This window comes from Accipiter gentilis, chromosome 23 (genome assembly GCF_929443795.1).
Source record: "Accipiter gentilis chromosome 23, bAccGen1.1, whole genome shotgun sequence".
Taxonomy (NCBI): Eukaryota; Metazoa; Chordata; class Aves; order Accipitriformes; family Accipitridae; genus Astur; species Astur gentilis.
This window is the reverse complement of record NC_064902.1, coordinates 11,005,199-11,029,766: the sequence shown is the minus strand read 5'-3', so window position 1 is coordinate 11,029,766 and position 24,568 is coordinate 11,005,199. Positions and strand designations below refer to the sequence as shown.

General features: G+C 46.3%; 1 protein-coding gene across 5 annotated transcripts in view; it reads right to left on the bottom strand.

Moving 5' to 3' along the window:
* Nucleotides 1–1,091: 1,091 nt before the first annotated feature.
* FLNB (filamin B) overlaps nucleotides 1,092–24,568 on the bottom strand; it is a 73,803-nt gene continuing 50,326 nt past the window's right edge. For 3 of the 5 annotated variants that reach the window (XM_049826104.1, XM_049826099.1, XM_049826103.1), the window contains 20 exons: nucleotides 24,280–24,436; nucleotides 22,357–22,546; nucleotides 20,236–20,483; nucleotides 18,416–18,490; nucleotides 17,591–17,693; nucleotides 16,553–16,693; nucleotides 14,832–14,960; nucleotides 14,182–14,355; nucleotides 13,874–14,032; nucleotides 13,284–13,487; nucleotides 12,751–12,903; nucleotides 12,312–12,434; nucleotides 11,483–11,749; nucleotides 10,885–11,022; nucleotides 10,679–10,794; nucleotides 8,678–8,810; nucleotides 7,454–7,630; nucleotides 4,767–4,985; nucleotides 3,618–3,821; nucleotides 1,092–2,911 (listed from right to left, as the gene is read on the bottom strand). In XM_049826104.1, coding sequence (XP_049682061.1) covers nucleotides 2,724–2,911; nucleotides 3,618–3,821; nucleotides 4,767–4,985; nucleotides 7,454–7,630; nucleotides 8,678–8,810; nucleotides 10,679–10,794; nucleotides 10,885–11,022; nucleotides 11,483–11,749; nucleotides 12,312–12,434; nucleotides 12,751–12,903; nucleotides 13,284–13,487; nucleotides 13,874–14,032; nucleotides 14,182–14,355; nucleotides 14,832–14,960; nucleotides 16,553–16,693; nucleotides 17,591–17,693; nucleotides 18,416–18,490; nucleotides 20,236–20,483; nucleotides 22,357–22,546; nucleotides 24,280–24,436 — 3,298 coding nt within the window. In that variant the 3' untranslated portion in view covers nucleotides 1,092–2,723. The remainder of the gene's footprint in view (nucleotides 2,912–3,617; nucleotides 3,822–4,766; nucleotides 4,986–7,453; nucleotides 7,631–8,677; nucleotides 8,811–10,678; nucleotides 10,795–10,884; nucleotides 11,023–11,482; nucleotides 11,750–12,311; nucleotides 12,435–12,750; nucleotides 12,904–13,283; nucleotides 13,488–13,873; nucleotides 14,033–14,181; nucleotides 14,356–14,831; nucleotides 14,961–16,552; nucleotides 16,694–17,590; nucleotides 17,694–18,415; nucleotides 18,491–20,235; nucleotides 20,484–22,356; nucleotides 22,547–24,279; nucleotides 24,437–24,568) is intronic. The other 2 variants (XM_049826102.1, XM_049826100.1) reach the window with 2 other exon arrangements.

The following is a 24,568-nucleotide window of genomic DNA, read 5'->3' as shown; positions in this document are numbered from 1 at the left end:
GCGAAGATAGTCCCCAGCTGCCAGAACCGGTGGAATTGGTTGAATGTTGTTGCCGAAGAAGATTGACGCACCCGAGTTGCACCAGAAGCTCTTCTCATCAACACCACTGGGTGCTTGCTGACCTTAGCAAGTCAATTTTTGTGGCCACCCCACAGCTGTCAGTGCCCAGGCAAGGCAGAATTGCTCCCTTGAAGCGGAGCTCAGCCCTTGCAGGAGGTAACCTCGGACAAAGCAACATTCATGGTCCATCAGCTTCACAAACAACTCCCATTAATTTCAGCTAGTGTGATTAGACCGAGACACCAAGCAGTAATAGGCAAGAGAAGGCCAGACAAGAAAATAGGAGTTACACGGGCATGAGGCTCTCAAGGTTTACTCAACCCAAAGCTGCATCCAGGTTTTTTTGCTTTATTTTGTTTAAAAACATTAAATAGGAGGTTCAGGCTGACATAGTACAAAGCTAATGAAACACAGTTAACTAGAAAAAGGAAATAATCTGATAAACCTGGGGCAGGAAAGTCCTTGGCAGCTGCTGCATCTCGGGTTTCAGCGGGGCTTCCAGTGGGAGCCGTGTTTGGGAAAACATCTGCTGGTTTCCATGGCCATGCACCGGAGCCGGCTGGCCCAGGTGCAGTGCCGTGCCGGGAACCACCTCCTGCAAACAACCCCAGGGAGCCCGGAGGAGCCGGCGGGTGCCGCCGGCAGCACCCCGGGATCAGACCTATAACTCTGCCAGCACCTCCGGCGACGTGCCGCTGCCCAGCTCTGCCGCCCCAGTACGTGGCTGGGGTCTACGCAGGGGAAAACCGGCACGGCTGTGTCGCGCCCCGCTCACACTCTGCCTGCTGCCGCCCAGCACGTTTATGCCATGGCTTAAACTTTTGCCAGACATTTTGGTTTAGGGGGAAAAAAAAAATTTAGGTAAAAAAAAAAAAAAAAAAAAAAAAAAAAAGAATGGCCCTGAGGTTATGCTCAAGTTTTTCACAGCTACCTGCACGGCTTGTGGGCTGGGGGTTATTCGGTCTGCCTGAAGCTGCTGCATGCTGTAGTTTGTTTGAACTTTACTGACTACATATGAAAAGAATCCAGTGTTGTTTTTAACATGCACATTTTAATGAAGCAAACATTTCTATTTAATAAGTTATAAGATACAATTTTACAATCCTGCATTTTATTCCAGTTTATTTTGTTTTTACTTCCTAGTTTACAATGTAGTGAGCATTTCACATTAAGGCACAAACAAAGCACAGTAAAAAAACCCAACCTTCCTTTATTTCCCCAATGACTGTGCTGGAGAGTAGTGCATCCACACATAACTACAGAACCGTAAGCGTAAACTTCTCCCTAGGGACAGACAGCGACACTTCAACACATTTTCAACAAATCCTACCTTCTCCTAATCGCAGAGTTAAAGCTCATTTGGAGAGTTTACTAAAGCCCCAGCAGACGACAGCAATTCAGATATGCACTTGGGAAGTAGCATGGCGTAATCCAGGACAAACAGACAAATTATAATGGAAGTTTTCACTCCCTGACCCTTAGCAAGAATGCCTCTTGCAGCACGAAGGGGATTTCAGGAGAGATGAGTGTGCTTCATGCATGTCCTTGGACTGAGATACAATAAAACGACTTTGACCAACGACAGGTTTGTTGAACAGTATTGCTAGTATTGGTAAATTCACACACCTACCCTCCCTCCCACCCCATACCTGACTACAGATGTGGGGTCCCATCCCCAGGCTGGCTTCTTTGCACCATCTCAGCTACTCGCCTGACCCGCAGCCTCCAGGGAAACCACTGATGATCTCCCCATACACAGCTGTGCGCTGACCTGCATCAATTTTGGGTCACACAGGCAAGAGCTACACCTGGCTCGGCAAGTTTAGGGGCTTTATTTAACCCAGCCAAACCAGGGGTTGTTCTTAAAGTAAATCAATAAGAGTACGGGGAGTTACCTGCAAAGTTACAAAAATCTCACCAGAATCCCAAGCGAATTAAAAACCCCATTGCTAGCATCATGGCCAAAAAGCTACCTGTCTAGATTTACAAAGCGTTAACATAAAAAGGCTGAAAGCTTCCAGGAAGTCATTTTCAGTCTGCTTTTGGTTTGCTATAAAAGATAAACTTTTCCTAAGTGTAAACCATTAGCAAAGCATTTTCAGGAACATTTCAAATTTGAGTGGTAAAGCCACTTTTAGTAGCTTTTTATTATGTTAAGCGTTAAAATTGATCAAGTATACAAAGGCACCTATTATAGTACCAGTTTCACCTCATTTCTTTACAGAAAAGAATTTGAACTGGGGACAGCCCAAGTCATATTCCATAACTAAAACGTAAAGTCTCCAGTCAAATAAAATCAGTAGTTAAGATACCCAATTACAAAGACAAATTCCAGTTTTCAATTAGCATCTAAAGTCTTTAACATCCGCAAGGGAAATTAGTGTCTACTTATCCACATGATCCTCCAAACATTAACAGTGACCCGGACAGTACTGCAAAGGTACAATTTGAGAAGGACATTAAATAGATTGACATTAGGTTGGTTAAGTAGGATAGAAGTGAAATGCTTGTAAAAAAAAAAAAGTTACAGAGTTTATTACTTCTGACTGTATTGAAATGTGAGCCGTGTGTATCTAGATATTGCATTTTGCAACAGGACTGCACCCAGTATAACTCTACATCTGAATTGCAAACGCAAAGATCGACTTCGACGCTTGGTGAGTTTAAGGAACGGTGACGTGGAAGGGACTCCCAGGGATGTGCTCATCACCCCACTTCACCGCCAGAATATAGTCACCCCTTTCCTTGACGACGTACGTTACATTGTACTGATGGCTGCCCAAATGCTTGATGGATACCTCTTCGCATGGTATTGTAGGTCCGTGGACGCCAACTAACAACATATTTGAACCTACAGCAAAATAACAGACTGTTAGCATTCCTAAGCTTAAACAAGCAAGCACGGTTGTACCATAATATATTAGCTCCATAACACAAGGATTTTGTCATTTTAATTCAGAGTGGTAGTCCGAGGTATGGCTAAGCTAATTTGGTATAAGAGGGAATTTTATTTAAGAAAGCCTTCAATCTCATAGAAGCAAGGGCCTGTTTGTGCCTTTTGCCAGACCTGACAGGCTACCACTATCTAACCAGAGCACAGGAGATACTAACACTGCTCGTGAAAGTGAACAGGCACTGCCTTTCAAGTACTTCATTAGAAGTTAACAGCAGAGACCAGTGAACACGACTGGCCTGTAATCCACCCACCACCGCAAAGCTCCCAGATGACAATGATCAGTGCTCGAGGCTTAGGGGAACACCTTGCATTACATGCTACTATGCACCATGAAGGTTGCTTAAGTTCAGCAACCTGTTTGTTCTCATGCCATAACCCTGTGGTTTCTTTCAGGTGCACCTGGCTCAGATAAAGCCATTTGGAGAGGAACTGGCATCTTTACAGCCTCTATGTTAGGACTGATTTGGTGAGCACCATGTAGCATTTAGAGTTTTTCTTTCAAACCAGATCATCACCTCAAGCTCTGAATTTGCAAGTCTGTTTAGGGCAAAAAATGTCCAGTTAAACCACCCGGACATCCCACTGGTTCCTGTACCCATACCTGCTTTGCTGCAGTCCACGGAGAAGGAGCTTTTCTGACCCACAAAAGCCTTTGAGAGTCCTGCTCCCCGGGAAACTACTTTGCTAGCATCCGAGGTGGATTTGGGAATGGCGCTATAGCAAGTCTCAGTCGACGACCTTGTCACCGACTCTACCAGGATGGAAGAAGTTTCGTTGGCACTGCCTGGGCTAACCAGTCGCTGTCCTGGAAACAGAAAAGATTTCTGACATTCAGATTCACCGCATCTGAAAGGCATTTACAAGGAGGTTTTGAAACCCTCATAGTGACTAGCATGCATTCTGCATCCAAAATGCATTTTTAGAGAGGAGCAATTTCCTACTCGGGTTTTTAAGCTGACATCTTCCAGCAACACTGGCAACAATCCCATCCCAGAGCCCTTGAGTGGTTAAAGGACCACAGGAACTTCAGGATTCATTAAGCAAAGCTGGCTGCTTAAGAAGAGTTAATTGTGCTCCAATCACCAAATGCCAAAAACGATTCAAGTTGGCAGAAAAGCAGGTGCAATTTTGCAATAACCCATTTTGAAAGCAGAGCATGTCCCAGCCCGGGGGAGCGCAGTCCCTGCCTCCGCTCCCAAAAACACCACCACGCCACAGGTACCAGGAGAGGGTTCACTAGCTCAGGGGAAGCAGTAGAGATGAACTCCAGTCTGTGCTTAAACACAGCACCAGAGAGAAAGAACTTCGTAAGCTTCCTAATCCAGCCTTCCTCATATCATCTGAAACCCTCCCAGACATTACTGACCTTTGGTTAGGTGGCAACCGCACCAAAATGAGTCCAAGAGGGGCATCAAGTACGCTACAAGCAACCAGGTTTCAGGCTTTGGGGGGTAAATAAGTCGTATTTCCCCACTGCCAGTGCAACGCCCTAGCACTAGGTCAGGATTTGATATTCTCCCCGAAGCTGATTACGGCCCTCCACCGAGCCAAGCTGGCAAGCTCTGTGACTAACGCTCCTGCAGCCTCTCCCGAGATCCCTCAGCCAGGCTTTGGAGGTGATGGGGAGGAACGTTAAGCTTCTCATGTTTTTGGGCCTCTAGACCTGAATGCCACACTATCTCGGAGGGACATACTTGCTGAATGACACAAACTACTTCAGGCACACAGTAAATACTGGTTAGCTTTTTACCTGTAACCTTTGCCTTGAAGGGGCTGCCCACTATGTGGTTAGGTCCACCATATTTAACTCCAATTAAATAGTTTCCTGGAGCCATGGGTGTGTACATGACTTTGTAACCTTCTGGAGTTTCCTGGCAGTCCATTTTCACCTTTGACGGCCCTTCAATTGTAACAGAGAGGGTACCTGGACCAGCCTTGGTCGTGTTAATGAAAAACTCCGACTGCAATCCTAGAAAGACGGAGCATAGTAAGACACACTCTTCCTCACACCCGATGTTACAAAAGCAGCCTGTTATTAAATCGGAACAGGTAATTCAGTGCAAGACAAGGCTGCAGGCAGGGAGGGACAGCGTGCCTCCCGCCAGCATCCTCGAGCGGGGGCTCTGCAGCCTGGCCGTCTCCCTGCCAGCACCCCGGCTCCCTCCTCCCCTCACGCTGGGTGATGCGGGGCAGGTGGGAAAAGGGGTCACGAGAGCCCTTCAGGACCAAGACGGAAGGATCTTGGCATCAAAAGACTGGCTTGGAGAGCCAGCTCTCAGAACAAGAGCCTTTCTACTGGGCGTCGGAGCCCCTGCCAACACAGCCTCCTGCACGGCTAAGTTCGGGAAAGCTCGGAACCATCTCGCTGCCTGGACCGTAAATCAGCAGCGAAGAGCCCACAAAAAAGCAAGAGAGACGAGGGGCAGGAGATCTCCTGGAGGGGATGGCTGTTTGAAGTGCTCGGCAACAGCACTCCAAGCAGTTTGTGGAACAAAAGCTTGTTTAATTACAGCATCTGGTTAACGCAGCTGAATTACTGCTGCTCATACTAAGCCAATGACACAATGCCAGCAACAAAAGAAAAAATTAAGCAAGGCTTTCAGCCCCAAATAACTTACTGTCAAGCTCTGGCTTCAAATATTTATGATCTTTGGGCTGTTCCATCAGACACTGCTGAGGAGGAATAAAGTGCTCGAGCTCAGTCAAAACCAGGACAGTTACGGGAAAGTTTACTACAGCTGCGACTGAAGCATGCAAGCGTGGTGATAAACTAGGGAGAAGTTTCTAGCCTCTCCACACAAGAGGCTGCTGTGTCGCAATGCTGGAAGAACCCGGCTTCCACAGAGCCTTGTATCATCTTCCAGTTTTTCAGCAGTAAATCTCACTGGCACCGCCTGCCTGGGAGGCACGGCAGTCAGTTTGCAACGTGCACTGCTCAACCAGAGGAAAATTAATTTCCAAAGCCAGCAAGCTTCACAGCTTCTCACTGAAGACTTCTTGCTCCGACGTCGCTGCTTTTTCCCTATGCCCCAAATGAAGGCTCGCATTGTTGGAGGCTGCAGACGCGCACCACTCCTGGGGGGACGTTTCAGGTGCTCAGCCACCGGCTATTGAAACCTCTACACTAGATCATTGTTCGGAAACGCTGCTCAGCAGCTCCCAGGGCACTGCACTTTTGGCAGCGGCCAGGATTCAACAAGGGGGCACAGAGCAACTTTGCTGAAGTTAAACAGTCTGTTTAGATTAAAAACAACCCCAAGCACCTTTATAGATGGAGAAAAATTCCCCTGTCCCTGATGCATCAGTGGCTAGTATTAATGAGTGCTTTTGTTTCCACCTATTAAAGCAGCACAGGCTATAATATCTTTATTTTACATAGTATATACATGTTTCCAAAATCAACTGCTTGGTTTCTGCAGAACAGCAGAAGCTTTGACTGAATAACTGCAGTTATTTTTTTTTCCATGGAGAAAAAAGGTACGAAATGGAATCCACAAAAGACAGCAGTAGATAGGGTAAGGAACTAGCTATCACCTTGCATATCAAAAGGAAAAAAAACCAAATTGGTTTTACTCTGCTATTCATCTGTGTGTGTGGCCCAAGAAAGCACACAATTAAATAAATCGAAGTGCGTATCCTGGAATGTTTTCATACTTCCTTACCAAGACCATAAATCATATAAATGAAAAAAAAAAAACAACCACCCAACCAAAAACCCAAAAACCTAAACCCTACATTCTTGAGTTGAGAACTATCAGATGGGGCAGCCACAGCAGATAACTGGGTGTCAGATTTCCAAGAAGAGTCAGTGTTCACACTGCATCTGAAGCACGTACAGCACACTACAAACACAACAATCCACTATACTCCCTAGAGTTTACGCATCATATCGCATTTAACTTGCAATTTCTCAGAGGTGCAAGCACTGAAGAAAAGGTAACTGGGTACACCCTCATACCCATTTAATTAACAGGGGTAGGCAAGTTAAACAAGACTCCTTCAATTAGGCAGCCAACTCAGTATCTGCATTCACAAAAGCCTCCGGCTTTTGCAGACATCGTGTTCGCACGCAGAAGGGAGCCAGAGCATCTTCGGAGCTCTGAGGGACCACCGACGTGGAGCTAAGCTAACTGGCGGAGTCGTAGCCCAGCTGCTAACCAGTTCAAGTGAACTTGTGCTGCAGTTGCTGGTTTACAGAGGGTTTAGGTTCATTAAGGCTCTAGTGTAGCCTGCAGACTCGCTAATTGATGGTTATAAGACTTGAGGAGCATGCAAAAAAGCAAAATTAGCATACGCCCAGGTTGGCAGAGTATGGGGGTTAGTTCAGCTGCCTTAGCAGGGTAAGTCATGTAAAAATATGCCTAGGAACAGCTTCAGTTTCTCTCAGAAAGCCAAAGTGCAAACAGGACTGTATCAGTGCTGTATAAGAAGGGTTACCCGTGGTACCGCTCTCCAGGCCAGATCCGTACGCAGTGACGAGCGCGGGATTGCCCGCCTGCCCGGGCTCACCAACACGCACTTTGAAAGGGCTGCCCACGACGTGGCTTCCGTTGAACTTCACGTCAATTGAGTGGATGCCATTTTCATGGGGGATAAACCGAACGGCATACTTATCTGCAAGAGAGAAGTGGCTTTTCTGATATACCAGAGAGAACAATAAAACAGCAAGTAAGCCCAACGCAGGGCTGGTTAGCAACCCAAGCAAGGTTTCTGTAACGCTTCGACATATTTTGGTCCCAGCTTATGCAAACTCAGCTACACAAGCTGCTAAGCATATTTCAGTAGGAAAACACTGTATTTATCACAGGAGGTGTCACGGGCTGCATTGTCACCTTGTCTACTAGGATGTGATCTCAGCTGTCATCTAGTCTGCAGGGTGAATTTTAGGGCTATTTGCCTCACACGTGCACGAAACATGACAGCTTAATCACAGCCCAACCTGTCAGCGGCCAACGGAGCAGTGCAGAGAAGAAAAGCAGCTGGTAAGAGCAAGCCAAATCTTACCAGTGGGCTGAGTGTGCTGCTCTGACACCACAGATACCGCACCTTTATTTAAGAAAGTCATTTAGCAATTTGCTGATATTTAACATTTTTGATTGCGTGTTAACCCAGAGAAGGGACTGGTCTTCCCCAGCCGGACAGCTGCTGTCTGTCCATAGTACAGACCATAAGTCATTCAGACTTCAAGTGAAAAAGAAAAGCTCATTGCTGAAACAGGTGTTGAGCTTTCTGTAGTGTTTGCTTATATTCAGCTTCCTTGACGTTTTGTATGAAGGAGTGAGTGCGAGTTAAAAATAAACTATTAGTCAAAGATGGAAGCATACCTTTGAAAAATAAACTTCTTCCCTGGCTAAATTCAACAACCACATCGTATTTCTTTCATGACTAATATCACTGTACCTTCACTGGCAAGCCAAGACTTAAATATCTGTATCTTACACAAGCCAGGGCTCAGTCATTTCATGAGCTATCTAGGAAAAGCATGGACATAACCCTGACCAAACAACTCTTGACATTAAGAAGTCATTCTCCAGGCAAGGTGCTCGTCCCTTGGGTACGCTGCTCGCAAGCCAAAGGGACTAAACCCCCTTGCGCTATGGGGCAGCAAGCATGCTTTGGAGGTCACCCAGTTTGTTTTGACCGACGTAAAGCCGTGCTCACCTGGCTCCAGCTCAGACACGTGGCACTCTTCTACGGCTCCGGAGGGGCTGTGGACTTTAGCATCGATCTTGCCCTTCGCCCCATTCAGCCTTATAGCAAAGGATGCTGGCTGATTAACTTTTAATCCAGACTCCTGAGAATGCAACAGTCAGATCATCAAATTTAAACTTCTTGTTTCAGACAGAGCAAGATTTGTGGCAGGGAAATAACCACTTCAGCACAATTTTTTTTTTTTTTTTTTTTTTTTTTTTTTTTTTAGATTTCAACAAAAGGCGTAAAGTTGTGAATTGCATTAACTATCAAATCAGAAGCTCTCTCCCTCTTGCAAGTGGCTGATATAGGAGTCACCCACATTGGCTAGACTGATTTTTCCCATAGTAACATATTTGTTAATATGTTAACATAACTGTTTCTGGAAGCCAGATGACTGCCAAATCAGGCAGAGGCAGGTTTACGAGACTAGTCACCCGTTATCATTGAGGTCAGCCCCCCAGTATTCAGGCACTTGATTTAAAGGATGTTTAAGCTACAGCTCCATTTTGAGCCAGTTCATTCATTCCAGATTCATTCAGGGGAGAAGCCTCTGGTAATCCAGTTGTCTGAAAGAGTAATATGCATGTTTATATTTGCCACAAGAGGCTGCATTTAGAACGCCACCACAAGACATCTTAACACGAGAAAGTAATTTAAAACATGAAACCAGATGTTGCTGTGCTGTCAGGCCATCAGTGGAAGGCGAGGCAGCTCAGCATCCGTGCTGCAACAGTCCTTAACCAGCGCAGCCCATGCAGCTATGCAGCAGTAATATTTTATGCTGAATGTACTTTACCTGATTTTTGTTTTCAACTAAATCCTGAAGAGGGAAATAAATGCAACTGAGTAGAACTGAGGTACAATGTATAAAGCAAGTCTCTGATCCAGGTTTAGCAGAGGCTGATGCCTCACACTGTGCTCCATTACCAAATACTCAGCTTTATCTGCCTCTCCAGGACTTAATTGAAGTGAGTATTCCTGTCAAAGAGTCTTTAAATGAAACACAAGGCAAACATCAATACCACAGCGACTAATTAACGCCCTTGTAACTCCTGGTTTGAAGAGATACTATCAGATCAGGCTGTCACGATTCATTTGCACAGCCAAGGTGAAGGAGTCCTGCAGCCTAGGCAAACTCCTGGGGACCACAGCTGGGATGTATCCAAAAAAAGCCTCAACTGAAGTACTAATTGCTTATCACCACTTGATGAGGACTGAGGTACAGTATATTTAGACACAGATTCTCAGTCTCACATCCAAGTTTCTGGCTTTGGAGATTTAAGTCAGGCCTTTAATGTTAGTTTTATTTTAATTCACGTAACCACACACATACAAAAATGATATGGTGAGGTTAACAGATGTGCCCAGACCAACTACAAAGCTGTGACTCACTCTGAGATTCACTACTGTTCATGAATCATCTGAGCTGCGACTGTGTGGTTTCGTGACGTCAGCCAGAGCAAATCTGCACTCTGACCTCACGGCAGGGCCCCCCCCATCTGCCCACACAAATGCTCCAGCGAGGCTGCAGCAACGTCCCAACCGTGCAGCCCTACGCTGCCTCACCCGTGGAAACCCAGCTCTTCAGTCCACATGCCAACCGAGTAACTCGGTACCAGCATGATCCCTGCTAGTTCACATTCATGTTTCAGTTCTCCTTGGCCTTCCCCTAGCTAATGGGGTAAAGAGCCTCTTATTCGTAATTCCCAAGCGTTACCACCTGTAATACGCTCAGCTGAACCTTCTGCCTTCAAATTCTGGCTAGCCAGAGCTGGGCCAGCTCTACTGGCCCAAGCTCCAAGGGGCCAGCTGCCAAAAACCTCTCTCCGGCTGCAAGCTGAGCTTGAAAACAAGCACCAACCAAAGCAAGGCTATTACTAAGAAGAAAGGACAACCATTTTGGTCTTGGAGAACAAGGACGAAATCAGTCTGTGTGGCAAGTTGTGGAGATGTTTCCTTATGTCTCACCTGAAGGCTAGTGACAGTGAGCCTGCGAGCATCGTCGGAGGGGGCGATGACGGGAACCAGATAGGGGCTTTCAGGAATGTGCTCGTCATTGAACTTTATGGACACCTCATAGTTGCCTGCAGGGAGAAAAGAAGCAGTGAGTGTTCTTAGTTTATTTCAGAGTAGCATTCAGTGTCATTTCAGTGTGATGTGGTCTTGGTAGGTACCTGGCTCTTGAACTATGTACGATACACCACAAGATCCATCTTTATGATCTTCAAAGGCGATTTCTGCTTTACTTGGGCCTTCTACAGCAATAGAAAGTCCTCCAGCTCCAGCTTCCCGTGTCCATATACTGAACTCGGCTGTTGAAGCACACAAGAGCACACGCAAGAGTAAGTTTGCTGCTGCTGGGTTGGCAGCTTCTCCCTAACAGACTGTGCAGCATATCCCATACTTAGGCGTATGAGGAACGGTACCTTGTCCCACCACCCTGAGTGATAACACTTAGCAGTTTCTCCAAGAGGCTTCTATCAGCCTTGAATTAGGTCTATCAGCCCTGTATAACACACCTTACAACTTCAAGCTCATCCCGAGAGAGCAGTCACTTTCCAAACTGTGGATTTCCAGACTCCTCCATCCATATGACGCAGCAATATTATTTCTCCGTGTTTCTCCACCAACCACACCCAGCTTGGGGCGACCCTGCGGTGTTACCCCAAGCTCTGCTCAAGCTCTCAGAGGAGAGGCCAACAGAAACCAAAGCACTGCGCTGCACACCGGCACACGGCAGGCACTGGAGCCTGGCGACAGCAGAGGACTCACCTGGGACTCCCGTCTCTCCACGCTCCAGCCCTGGGCCTCCAGCTCTCACTTTATGGGCTCCTCCCTCACCCAGCGGCCCCACGGTGAACTGGAAGGGGCTGCCCGGCACCGGCTGCCCTCTGTATTTGACATCCACGGTGTGGACCCCCATTTCTTGTGGCACAAAGCGGACACAATAGGTGTTTTTGTCAGCTTCTACAATTTCGGCATCAAAGTTTCTTCCAGAGGGACTAGTTACCTGGGCTGTCATATCCCCACAATCAATTTCTAACAAGAAAAGAATAAAAAAAATGCAGATTAGAAAGTAACAAAGGGTTTTGGCACTTTGTTTTTGGAAGCAGGACCTGAGCTCGAGTGATTACACAGTACAAATGACAGAAGAGGCATGTAGGTACCAGTTTGTACACTCAGCTAGATGCGTGCTGCTGAGCAGCAAGGCCGGCCAGTTACAGCTTACCAGGTGCTATGGAGACAGATGAAAAGGCTGGGTAAGTGCAGCCAGCTTAGACTGGCCTGTGTGATTCACATTTACAAATAGCCAACATGATGATCTTAAAACCCTGGAGACAGGGTGAGCTGTGCAGCCCATTCTCCAGCCTGCTGTACACAGAATAGATTAAGGCCTCCCTGCTATTTATTTCTCAATATGTTGATCATGGTTATGCTTATTGTTAACCTTTCAAAGAGACCCCACTACCAGTGTTTCTTCCCTAAACTATCTTAATATGAGGATGTCTTAACAACACTGAAGTTCCTATTTCCATTGCTTCAGGTACACCCACGCTATGTAAGTGCAAGTTATGGTTATGGGGATAAGGATGTTACTTACCTGGAATCTTTAGGTTCAGATCACATATGCTTCCTACTGTTGCAACAGAGGGAGCCCGTCTTGTTCGTGTGATGCTCTCCTTAACTCTTCCTTCACCACTTATCTTCACAGTAAATGGGCTGCCTGTAAGTACCACAGCAAGTCATTCCTCCTCTGCTCATTACACACTGCATCGAGGGGAGGAGTGAAAGCTTCCACTGACTTGTAGTGGATCGTAGGGGAAGGTTTAGAGCCAGCTAACAGTCAGGTCCAAGTGAAATACACCCATATAACCAAAACAGTTTTGGATGCTTGCTGCTTGTGGAGGGTACTGGTAGGACCTCCTTGAATCTTTGGGACTTATAGTCCGAGCCAGATCACACAGCCCACCTGCAGCTCCGGTGCGCTGGCAAGACTTTTGTGGTACTAACCAAAAAAGTTGCCAAACACTTCTGCTTACCTGGAATATGTTCATCTGCAAATTTAGTGGACACAATGTACACGCCAGGTACAGTTGGAAAATAGGACACTTTGCAAGTTCCATCTTCTAGGTCTTCAGTTTGGATATCTACCTTGCTAGGTCCTTCAACTGCCAGGGAGATGCCACCATAACCTACAATACAGCTATGTTAGCCTCAGATTTCCATAGTGCTGTTATACATTGGACATAAAATAGTCCAAACTCATAGCAGTAGCTAGCTGGTAGGTTTGTATCATAATGGGCACATGGGAGTTGCATGATGCCTGAATGACATTTTTGACAGTCCCTGTTGGCTGTAATGGAAGACATCAGCCAAAGACAATGCAAAGCATTTCAGAAGTTAATAGCATTGTCTGTAGTTAATAACTGACAACAATGACCATGCAATGCTTAACAGACTACTTTGCATCTGCTGCTTTGCGGCTTGTGACCTGGTGGTCACACACTGAGGGAGACAATGCTCTCATTTAGAGAGGATACATAACTCTCAGCCTCTTTGCGATGGAACTAACCTGCGTCTCTTGTATCTACAATGAAGTCACACATTTCAAAGGTTCGTCCTTCTACCAAGCCACGTCCAAAAACTCTTGCTCGTCTGGCATCTCCTATCTCAGATTGGACCACCATGATTGTTACAGGGCTGTTTGGTACGTGGCTCCCGTTTTTCTTGATGCTAACCAGATGTTCTCCTACTTCCCGTGGAATGAATGAGATGCCTACAAAGCAGAGAAATGTGACAAACTTACTTTTTATGCAGGTTATACTTGATTTCAATGCCTTAATCACACCAAGAAATTAAATACTGAAAGAGCACTCTCTTTACACATGTTGAAGTGTTGCACTCAAATGGGCCACAGACCCATTCACATATGCTGACAAAAATCACTTCAATCACAACCTGGCATGTCACATGCAAGCTAACACAAGAGGTCATTCTTCATGCTCTTCTATCTTTGGCCAACTGTACCAAACAATATCAACCACTTGGTTTGACAATGCTCTTCTGGGAAGAAGCAGAAGTCAGTCATTTTACATAGCAGAGCAAACTGGCATAGAGGCTACTTATACACTACTCTCTCAGATCAGGACTGCCAGAGCTTACCAATATGGTTATTGGGTAGCCTCTTCAGAAGACAAGGCTCATCACGACCTGATGGGGCTTTAATGCTGGCTGTTAGGAGACTGAGATCAGTCTCATTGATGTCCAACAAAAAGTCAGCAGCAGAACCAAGCTTAACCTGGGACCGTCTTCTGTTATCATCTGAATATATAAAGAGAAACAAGTCAGAAAATATTACAAGGTTTTAAGTGCAGAACAAGTCAAAAGACTTCATGTTCCTGCCACAAACCAGGTCCCCCTGGTATCAGAGGTTAATTTATGAAATGCTTCCAGAACTCTAAACTTTCTACCTGTGATCTTGGCCGTGAACGGACTGCCTGGGATGTGCTTGTCATTGTACTTGACCAGGATGCTGTAGTTCCCAGGTAGAGTAGGCAGGTACGTGACTGTGCACGTCCCGTCTTTGTTATCAATGCAGCTGATCTCTGCTTTTGAAGGTCCTTCAATAGCCAAGTCCAGCCCACCTAGGAAACAAGAACAGCACTTCTGTAAATCGTTGAGCACATCAAGCCCAAAGACTCGGTCCAAAAAGGAAGATCCAGTACTCGATACTCAAAACGCAGCTTAGATGCATGTTTTCAAAGGACAGCAGCAAGAAGAGCTCAGGCCAATCCTCTACGACCCCAACTCTGTTCAGTCTGTTAGATTTACCTAACAGTGATTCCACATCCAGTCATCACCCACTAGATCTAAGCCGCCTTCAGTTTATTTTTAATTAAATGAATCATTTGCACCCTGTGCCACAGGGTACTTCTACTGCTCTTGGAAAGAGGTAATAAACCAGTTTTTACTGCAAAATACAGCCTGGTATTTGCACAAGTCATTTGTATCACACCAGAGATTCATAGCTGGACAGATGAACGCAAAGTAATGCCGACACGTGTTACACTTCCAAGAAGTTTCTAGTTTAGGGTACGATGGGTTTGAAGAACAGACTTACCCTCTCCTGCATCTTCTGTGACAATGGTGAAAGTTGCTGGTTTATTGGCAACCCCATAAATGAGGCCAGGCCCATAAGCAGACACACTGCCACTGTTTGGATAATTCACATAGAACTGCAGAGGGCTCTCTAAAGGAAAAAAAACAAAACAAAAGAAGCATTTTTAAGGATGAGTGGCCTGGACTACAAGAACGAAACAGACATCAAGCTGCTCCGACACAACAGGACCTTATTCTTATGCTCACTGATACCCACGTTCTTAAATGCCACTCTCACTACTTGATATTTGAAGAACCTTTATGTGACTGTAATGCACTTAAAAAAACTGAGTAAGCCTCCCCTTTCATCTTCAGAAGATAATTCTCAACAATTTGTTCCTCATTCAGTCATGACAAAGTAAGTGTTACTCAAATTACCAGAGATAAGCTTCAATGATGTTGTAAAGGGTCTTATTCGTTTCAAGTTTTATTTTTAGCACATTAAATCAGAACATGACTCAGAAGCAGGCTTCCAGTTCAGGCACAGATCCTGAATTTTGGTAGCTCAGAATTAGGAACTAGCACAGCACATTGTCTGACTCAATGAACCTGAACTAGCAAATTTGAAGGGTATCCAAAAACACATTTGCCAGCCTCAGATTAGCTAAGCTGGTGCACAAGAAGAAAAAGTACAGTCACCAACAGCCAGTAATGGTTTCAAAAAAAGGCAGATAGCTCTTAAGTCCCAAAGCTAGCTTTTGCTGCTGAGACAGTAGCAAGTTTGATTCATGATAGCCTTCAAGAAGGAAACATTACGGCACATCATCCTTCTGTCCAGGCGCAGGGTAATGGTCTTACTGATCCAATACCTCCAACGGTTTGGCACTTAATGGAGGTGCTATATCCATACAAAGTGCTGAAGATACTGAAGAAGCACCACGCATCACATTATCGTGCTCCCTGCTTCAAAGTTATCCTGCGTTTCTGTACACCAACAGAACAAGCAGCCCAGTTCAGGCAGTGCTGAAGGTATTTTTGTCTCATGTCTACACATCCTTCTACGGATCTGCCCCTTTTTGCCCCAGCCCCACGCAGTCGGCAAGCTCAGAGAACGGCGGGGCAGCCCCAGCCTCCAGGCGAGGCAGAACTTCAGCTGGGGAGCTGGTGAAGTAAGGACAAAGAAGAGAACAGGAATGAAAGGCAGTGGTTTCTCTTTGTTAAGAAGCAGCCAGGAAGAAAGAAAGATTACAGCATAGTGTACATGTCCATTTTATTTTATTGCAATGAAATGGAAAGAGTAACTATAGTGTTTCAGCCACTTAGTCCTCCCCATAGATTGGAGATTTTAGGCCAATGCAGTTTTAAGGGTAAACATATACTGTAACCACTAGTTTTGTTGAGCACCGCAGCAGTAAATTTCAACCTGAAAAAAACAGTAGTTTGAAAATTGTATGTTTGTTCTTCATAATAAAATGCCACAAAAGCTAGTTTCCAAAACCAAAATCCATTTTAAGCCTGGCTGGTACTATTAAACCACAATGGAAGCTCACATGTGCCAGCGCTTACTCCTTTGCTTTAGTTTCAATCTGGACTGCTTGCAGATGAACTGCTGCTGAATGATAAGATGTCTTGGGCAGTTCTTACTGCAGCATATACAGCTAAGCTATAGAAACCCTAACAGGGAGCAGATGCATCAGCAAGACACTGCACTTGGATTTGAGTCACCTGCTTTGTCATACTCACCTGGGATGTGCTTTCCCATATATTTTATGTGCATTTCATGCAGCCCGACCTCAGTAGGAGCATATCTCACTGTTACTGTGCCGTCTTTGTTATCCACAATATCAGGCGTATCCGTCTTTCCAGAGGGCATGTGTACTTCACCTACAAAAAGCCACCGTGGGAGTTACAGAAGGAGAAGCTGCCTGCTTCCCCTCTCCCACCCACGAAGATTGTCTAGCCATTTTAAACAAGCATTTTAAATTGTTAAATTCCTTACCCACAGGCACAAATAGGAGACTAATGGGAACACTAACCAGACATGTTTTCTACTTAAGCTACATGAATACAACACAGCGGTAGACATCTGGCAAACAGTCCTGTGACCTTACAAACTCTACAGGCAGGGCTGTTTGCTTCAGCCACTGAAATTTCCACGGCAAGCCCCAGGAAAGGCACCGATCTACCTTGTCACAAGACGCTCCCTCTCCTGCAGCTCTTTTGAAAAGGAAAGGTCAATTGACCTTTCAGCAGGGAGAGACCAGGGCTTGGGGTGGGATTGCCAAGCTAGAGGGCAGGAGGGGACCCAGCCTGTGTGTGCAGGAGCTTAGTGCAACTGGGGTGTTACTGGGGTGATGCTCTCAGCTGCCAGACCTGTGGAAGAGGGGTCACCTGCTTTGGAGAAGGTATGTGACAGGAATGCGGGATTAGACTTTTGCAGCATCTGCACAAAATAAATAAGGGAGCTTATCAAGGATGCATGTAGCTGCTCCAGAGGGGAAAAGGCAGCAACAGGTCCTACAGTGCAGTAGCTCACAGTTTAGCACTGAGGACCACAGCAGCACCAAGAATGCCCTCATTTAACTCAAACCATCAGCGGGGCATATCCTACTCACCCTCAGCGGGTGCCACTTGATGTGAAATTAAACAACTAAGCTGCTGGCAGGATACAATCCTCCCCCACACGCTGTGGTCTAGACCACCCAGACTGTTAGCTGCAAATGGATAAACATGCTAACAAAAAGCAAAACCTCCCCAAGAGGCTATGCGTACTCCAGGTACCTGTTATTTCTCCTTTCCTTACGGCAAAAGGGATAACCATATCAAAGGGCCTGAATCCCATGCCGTTCATGTCACCAACGGGAACATAAGCTTCTTCTGTGACCTAAAGGAAGCAAAAGGATGGGACACTTCAAAAAGGATGGTAGACCCAAATGAGCACTGAGCAACTCCACTGTAAGCACAAGCATGAGAGAGCGTGCGGTGATTATCACAGCCAGCCACAGGACTGGGCTCAATCAGAGCAGCGTCCAGCCAAGCTCTCCTTCGTAAGACCACCACACCGCAGAGCAGAGCGAATCAAACACGGTGCGAATGGAAGACATGCTGGAAAAAAGTTAAGAGATAAAAATGGAACACAAAGGGATGGAAGACAATGTAGCGCACACAAGACCCAAAGTGACTCCATCTGAAAGGATTTAGTTGCTTAAGGCCTGGAAGAGAAAGTGATTTTTGAATGGGGCAGAGTGATTGCAACATAAAATGGACAAAAGAAACAAGTTTCACAATGCGACTCTGGACTCAAGACACTGTGCTATTTTACTGGGAAAACAAAGCGATGCACTCGGGTTGCTTTTGCCAACAGTAGACATTGCAGAAGTAGAAGCTGTAGGTATAATGATCCTCTTCGTGTTTAAATGAGAGTTTATTTGGAGACTCCCTTCAAGCAGCAAAGAAAAAACAAGGTCTGGATCCCAAGAACAACTGATCAAACAAAGAATGAACACAATGATCAGAGCAATTCAAGCAGTCCCAAGAAGCAGGCTGTCATCTGAAATGAAACACAGATGGGGGGAAAAACAGCTGAAAAATGTAAAAATTGTGTACCCAAGGGCGGAATCCGGGGGGGGAGGCGCCCACTGGCTCCTGCGACCGCACGGTGGCATCATCTGCGTCTACAGCCTGGGCAGGGGTAAAGGCAGGTTAGGTGTTATTCTGGCACGGAGGCATTCCCACCTTTCGCAGTACAAAACACGCAGCTCCTTCCAGCTCCTTAACACCTTCCGCCCACCACGCAGCCCTCCCAGTCCTCTCGCCATCACAGGGACTTGGATCCAGCCGGGGAGCTGGGAAACTGCCCGTATCCGCAGGCGTCGGGCACTGGGGGAAGCCACCAGCAGCACAGCAAAGGGACAAAGCTGGTACATGCCATTGTTGGGAGCTTGGGAGGGAATCTGGAAAGCAGTGCCTAAACACTGACGGAATTGAATTTCAGAGTTGCTTTTTTATGGGACGGTTGCAGGGTGGGAAGCGAAAGATTTAAACCTAAGATGCAAGTCGCCAAGCACCGCGCAGCACCGCGTGCGAGCTGGGAGGCAGGGGAGCCTGCCGTTGTGGGAAGGCTGCTCCCGGCTCATACACTTGGGGTGAACGACCCAGCCCACGTCCAGTCATAGCTGCAAAGCTATTCTTCTGATTCATAGCTGGGATAGCACCGTCAAGACACGGAATGTGTTCTCCCAGGGCGCAGCCTCCCTTCCCACCAGGCGTGCCAAGAGGATGACTTGCAAATTCCCATCTCCCCCACTTAACCCAACAAGAGTGGCTGGGGCTGGCACCCACGCACCCAGCTCCTCCTGCCCGTTTACACCGCTGCAAACCACCCTAACAAAATAACCTGCTGGGAACTCATGCATGGAAAGACTCCTCTAAGAAAACCAACACAAAACAGAAATACTGCTGTTTCACTGCTCTCTGTCCCCAGCTGAGACACCCAAGTCAAACACATACTGTATCAGTCAGCTAGGAAGTGGGAATTTTGGCTGGCTGGGAGCTGGCTCCCTGACCTCGAGAGGCATTTCCTGCGGTGAGCTCTGAGTTGCGACCAAGAGAGTCATTTTTCTCATGGAAATCTTCAGAGACACCAGTAGCGATCTGCCAGGGCGGCAGGTAGGAAGAGCCGGCATGCCTGGCCCCAAGGACGCGCCCGCGGGCTCCAGCAGACTCGGCACAACTACGGCCGTGTGGTTTCACGATTGAAACGCGCCGGAGCCACCTCAGCTGAGATTACAAGACCAAGGCTTGTTTTGCCAACACTGAGAGCTGTTCTTCACGTGAAGGGCTTCTGTGTGTGCCTGAGAGGCACGTAGTCTGCTCCCTCAGAGAGGCTGGGGTTTTGTCTGCTTTTCAAACCTAAACATGCTGAAGTACTGCGTGTTGGAAGGAACATAATTAGAAGGAGGGGGATTTGGCTGTAACAGTTTAACTAGCACTTGCAAATAATTTTTAAGCGTGAGCTAACAGCCTGCTTCCCTGGGATCTGTCAGCACACTGTTCCTTATTTTGGGGTCAACGTTATAAAGAGTGAGACAGACAAGTCAGAGCACCGTATCTGACAGCGGCTGAAGTAATTAGCCGTAGAAGCCGATTACAACCACCCTTACATCATTTAGAAAAAGAACTGCATGGTCAGGAAATGAAAAATGAATTTGTTCAGAGAAGCCAAGTCTTCATCCTCTGATGGCTTCTATCCCTCTTAACTGCATTGCCTGCTCAAAACAAGCTCTGCAAGTAACAAGAATTCATTAGCTCCTGCTAGTGTCGTAAATGCCTAAACAAACATTTACACTCAGAGTTAACCCATCACTAAATAAAACGTGGCAGCAGGAATCTGAGTAGGAGGTATTTTCAGAGCAGAGCTGGCTTACCATGACGGTGAAAGGACTGTTGGGAATGTCCACCCCACCAAAGCGGACATAAATCACATAGGTTCCTGGTTTGGCGGCGGTGTAGAAGATATCGTAAGTCCCGTCCTCATTTTCAACAACATCTGCTTCAGCTTCTGTCCCATCTGGCGTCAGGACGGTGCACGTCACTTTTCCCTTCCCTGCTGATTTGGCGTCTACCACAAAACCAACCTCCTCACCAGTCTTCACAGTGGGTGCAATTCCAGGACCTACAAGGCAATTTTCGTTACAGAAAGCGTTCAGAGGACAGTTTTCCCAGGCAGGCTGCCCATGAGGCGCTTGGGAAGCACGGCACCAAAATGCCGGTCCCAGGAACCCACACACATGGTTTTGGGAGCAGATGTACAACAAGGGACATTCATAGTGCTGGTCAGCACAGTGGCATGCGACAGCCGGCCACCAGCCTTCCTTCTCCTCTACAATCACAGAGGCTGGACAAGAACAGAGTGGAAAAAAGCTAAATTTGAAGAAAGCAACTCCTTAACCCATACTCTTATCCTCATACTCCTTTATGCAGAGCCAAAGGCACTATCTTCTGCCCCAGCCAGCGACTCGGCTGTCATCGCTTTAACATAAGCCTCCCTGTGTAAGCAGCTACAAAAGGGCATAGTAGCAACCATGGCCATGTTTCCTCTCACATTACCCACAAATGATTTTCCACTGTTCTGCCACACATCCCAAAAAAGGAAAATCATAAAACAATATCCAAATTGTAGCAATCAGATCCAGCCTGAAGAACACTGTGTTTAAACGAGAACTATTAAGTCTTATTTGCAGTACCTATTTAATAGTCCTGCTTTTGACCAGCACTTGTTACCAGGTAAATGGCTTGTTTTCAAGTGGCAATGAACCTGCCATTTTAATACCTTGACAGTATTCCAGCATCTAGTCCTACAGCGATTGTATTCCTGCTTTACAGCAGAGAGTCAGAGGCACTTCTTGGAAAGGGGAAATTTAAGCTGGCATCTGAGAGTAATCTCCATTGCAGTTATTTTGAATAGTTCGTGACTTGAGTTACTTGGAAGAGTATCAGATTCAGCCATTAAGGTCTCTTTTAAACAAATTTTGAAGCAAAGGGGATACTGCTCTGTTTTCCATTGTGCCAGGAATATATTTCTGTTTAAGCAGGCTTGAAAGCAGCCAGCTGCTGGACAGGCATCAGGTATGCTCTAACTGCATGATGCAGGTCAGCACAATGGCCACTCTCGCAGGTCTACAACCACAGATTAAGTTTCCCTGTTCAATTTGGTCTTGCCTTATTTATTTTAAAATCAGGGGATTTAACATTCAGTGGCATTCTTGTAACTAGTTTATCACTTCTGCTCCCTGCCACAGCCTCTGGCTGGCTGGGAGGTGGCAGCATGCCACGGTGGCCAGCCCAAAGCTGCGTGATGACCACTCATCCTGAGAAAGGGTGAGGGTCAAAGCTGTAAGTGTGCTCCTACAGCAACAAATTTGGAGTCCCCTCCCCTACACCAAGGCACTGATTTTTGAGGCAATGATTTTTTTGAGTTGTAGTAACATCTTATCTTTAGGTTCTCTCCTTCGACCCTTCCAAAAGTCTGTTCAGACCCTGGCCAACCTTGACCAGCCAGAAAAGCAGCAGAAACCTCCACTAGTAACATCCAGCCTGAATAGGCTTTGCTAATGCAGAAGCACACGGCCAGCTACTTACATCCTCAGAATTAATTCTATTCTTGCTGCGAACGAATAGCTTCTTGCAACACTAGCAGTGCAAGAGGTGTGATGCAGTGAACGTGTGCAGATGTGTTATTTTTAAATCAACTCACTGCATTTCTCAGCAGGATTTATCTAGGCCAAAATAAGCATGAGACTTCAGTTGCATCTAGCTGTTTATAACCACCCAGGCAGTTTTGAAAGATTTTGCTAGAGACTACAAGAGATTCCTGCTCACCCACAGGGTGGGTGCTTCTTTATCTTTAGGAAAGCCCCTCTTGTAAGAGCAGCCAGATTACACAAGTCTCTAGCATCTTCTACACCCATTACATCAACTGTACCATGCTCAGAAGGCAGCTTTACACCAAGTACAAACAGCAGCAACAGAGAGGAGCCAACACTCACCTGTGGCCAAACACTTGCTGGCATCCCCAGCTGGAGACGCCCGGATCCGATAGGGAGAAGATGGGATATCATCTCCACCATACTTCACACCAATTGTATAGCGGCCTGTTTTGTCGGGAACATAGGTGACTGTGTAAGTGCCATCCTTGTTGTCATGAATGTCCACTCTCTTAGGTTTGCCCTCTTGGTCCTGTGGAATGCAAAACAGAAGATTTAGGCCCTGTGAAGTCAGTTATGAATTCCTTTAGCAGGGCAGCAAATCTGTTCACAACTATATTTAGATAGGCTTAAACAGACACAGAACTGCAGCTTTTTGAGGGTTAAATATATTTCTCTCAAGGACTAGTACCAGGAATAGACTATTAGGAGCAAAAAGATGTCAGACCACTATAAAACAATCAGTGCTATCACTAACTACCCTTTGTTTGATATGAGAATGTTTATAAGATGCAGCAAGCCATTTTAATGAACTTGATATTAACTGTAAGAAGTTTTAGGCTTCATTGTCATATTGCTGCTGGAAAGGAAGAATACTTCCCAGGTCCCTGAGACACAGATCAGGAGCCAGACTGTGCAGCTCTGTCCTGACAAGCACTGGGTAGCTTTGACCAGCTGCTCCCATAAAGGTTTGAGGTCAGGGGAAGCATCACTGGAGTCTGCCGTCAACCCTACTGGATGAGGCATCCAGCTCCTGACACACTGCAAAGTCTACAGTCAAAAGCAGGTCTTCGTAGTCTCTTCAACTACCATTTCTACGGTGAATACAAGAATTAGAGACGCATAAACAATACAAATCTGAGCTTCAGCATCAAGCTTTCATATATACAACCAAGATCAGCACTGTGCATAATGTTTCTGACAGAGCTACTCCCAGCCTCAGCTTTCAGTGCAACTCATCAGCTGCAAAGCGTGAAGCATTTTAGAACATCTTCCAGGCCTGCTTACAGGTAACCGCATGTTGACCCCGTTCTGCGTTTTATGACTTAACACTGCCTGGGGTACAGTAACAAGCTGTAAAGGACTTGAGATTTTAGGTAGAGCACAAAAGAGCTTACTTCTTTCAGGAAGGTTTGTGAAACATTTGACATTCAACAGCCCAGAATGAGAAGCAAACAAATACTGTGAGGATAATCACCTATGCACTCCCACCATGCAAGACTTGTGGAACTTGATCTTCAAAGCTGCAGCCAGGCTGGGAGCTCTGATAAGCATTTTGGATCCTTTAAGAGCACCCCTGCATGCCAGAATAAAGGCAACTGCTTTGCTGCACCTCAGCAGACATTGGGACAGCATGGGAGCAAGAATGCAGAAGGGCAAGTACAACTGGCCATGCCATGACCTAGGCATGCCAGAGCTGACAAATGTGCTTTATGGCCCACTAACCAGAGACTTTTTTGCTGAGGCCACAGAGTCCAGGCACCAGAAATTTCAGGAAAAGCAATAACAAAAGTAAAATAAAAACATTCCTGTACTATCTCCTTAAGCAGCTTATGACTTTTGGCAACCTTGAGGGAGACTTGTTTGTTAATTTATCATCATGTAATGCTCAGTGTGGATGTTATCTCACGGCCTTGCTGAACTACACTGCTAGAAGGCTGTCTCCATTTCAAATTCCAGCATTTTCATAATCTTACAAGAAACTATTTATCTCATTTTGGGCATTTGCAGAGTGCAAGGTTAACCAAGAGCCAAATACAGCATGGGTGATGACTTTAAGACAGAGGTCTCATAAAAGCAGCCCCAGGAGCTTCACCAACACAGAATGCAAGACTTTCCTGTACCAGAGCTTGAGGTCCAGCCAGCAGCCCAGTCTCCAGGACACTGGGTATGTCAGAGTACAGCTGTGGACACTTCCTATAGGAGCCACTCCTGCCCCCCTAGAACAACGCGTTTCCACTCCTGTGTGGTTTTGTAGTTACTTACAGTGATCTGTACAGCCAGAAGCCCCTGCCCAGCATCCTTAGCATCCACAGCAAACTCCACAGGCAGGCTGGCTGGTATGCCATAGGAACTGAGACCTGGTCCGCTCGCCGTCACTTTACTGGCATCATACGTAGGAAGCACCTTCACCTTGAAGGGACTTAAAGGGAAACCCATTATTGCCCCCTCCTCCTAAGTTGATGGCTGATGGTTACTGCAGCACACGCTGAGGTGCGGATACAGCTCCCCCACGGCATCTCTGCTGTGGGAGCAGCAGGCTCAAACCACTGCT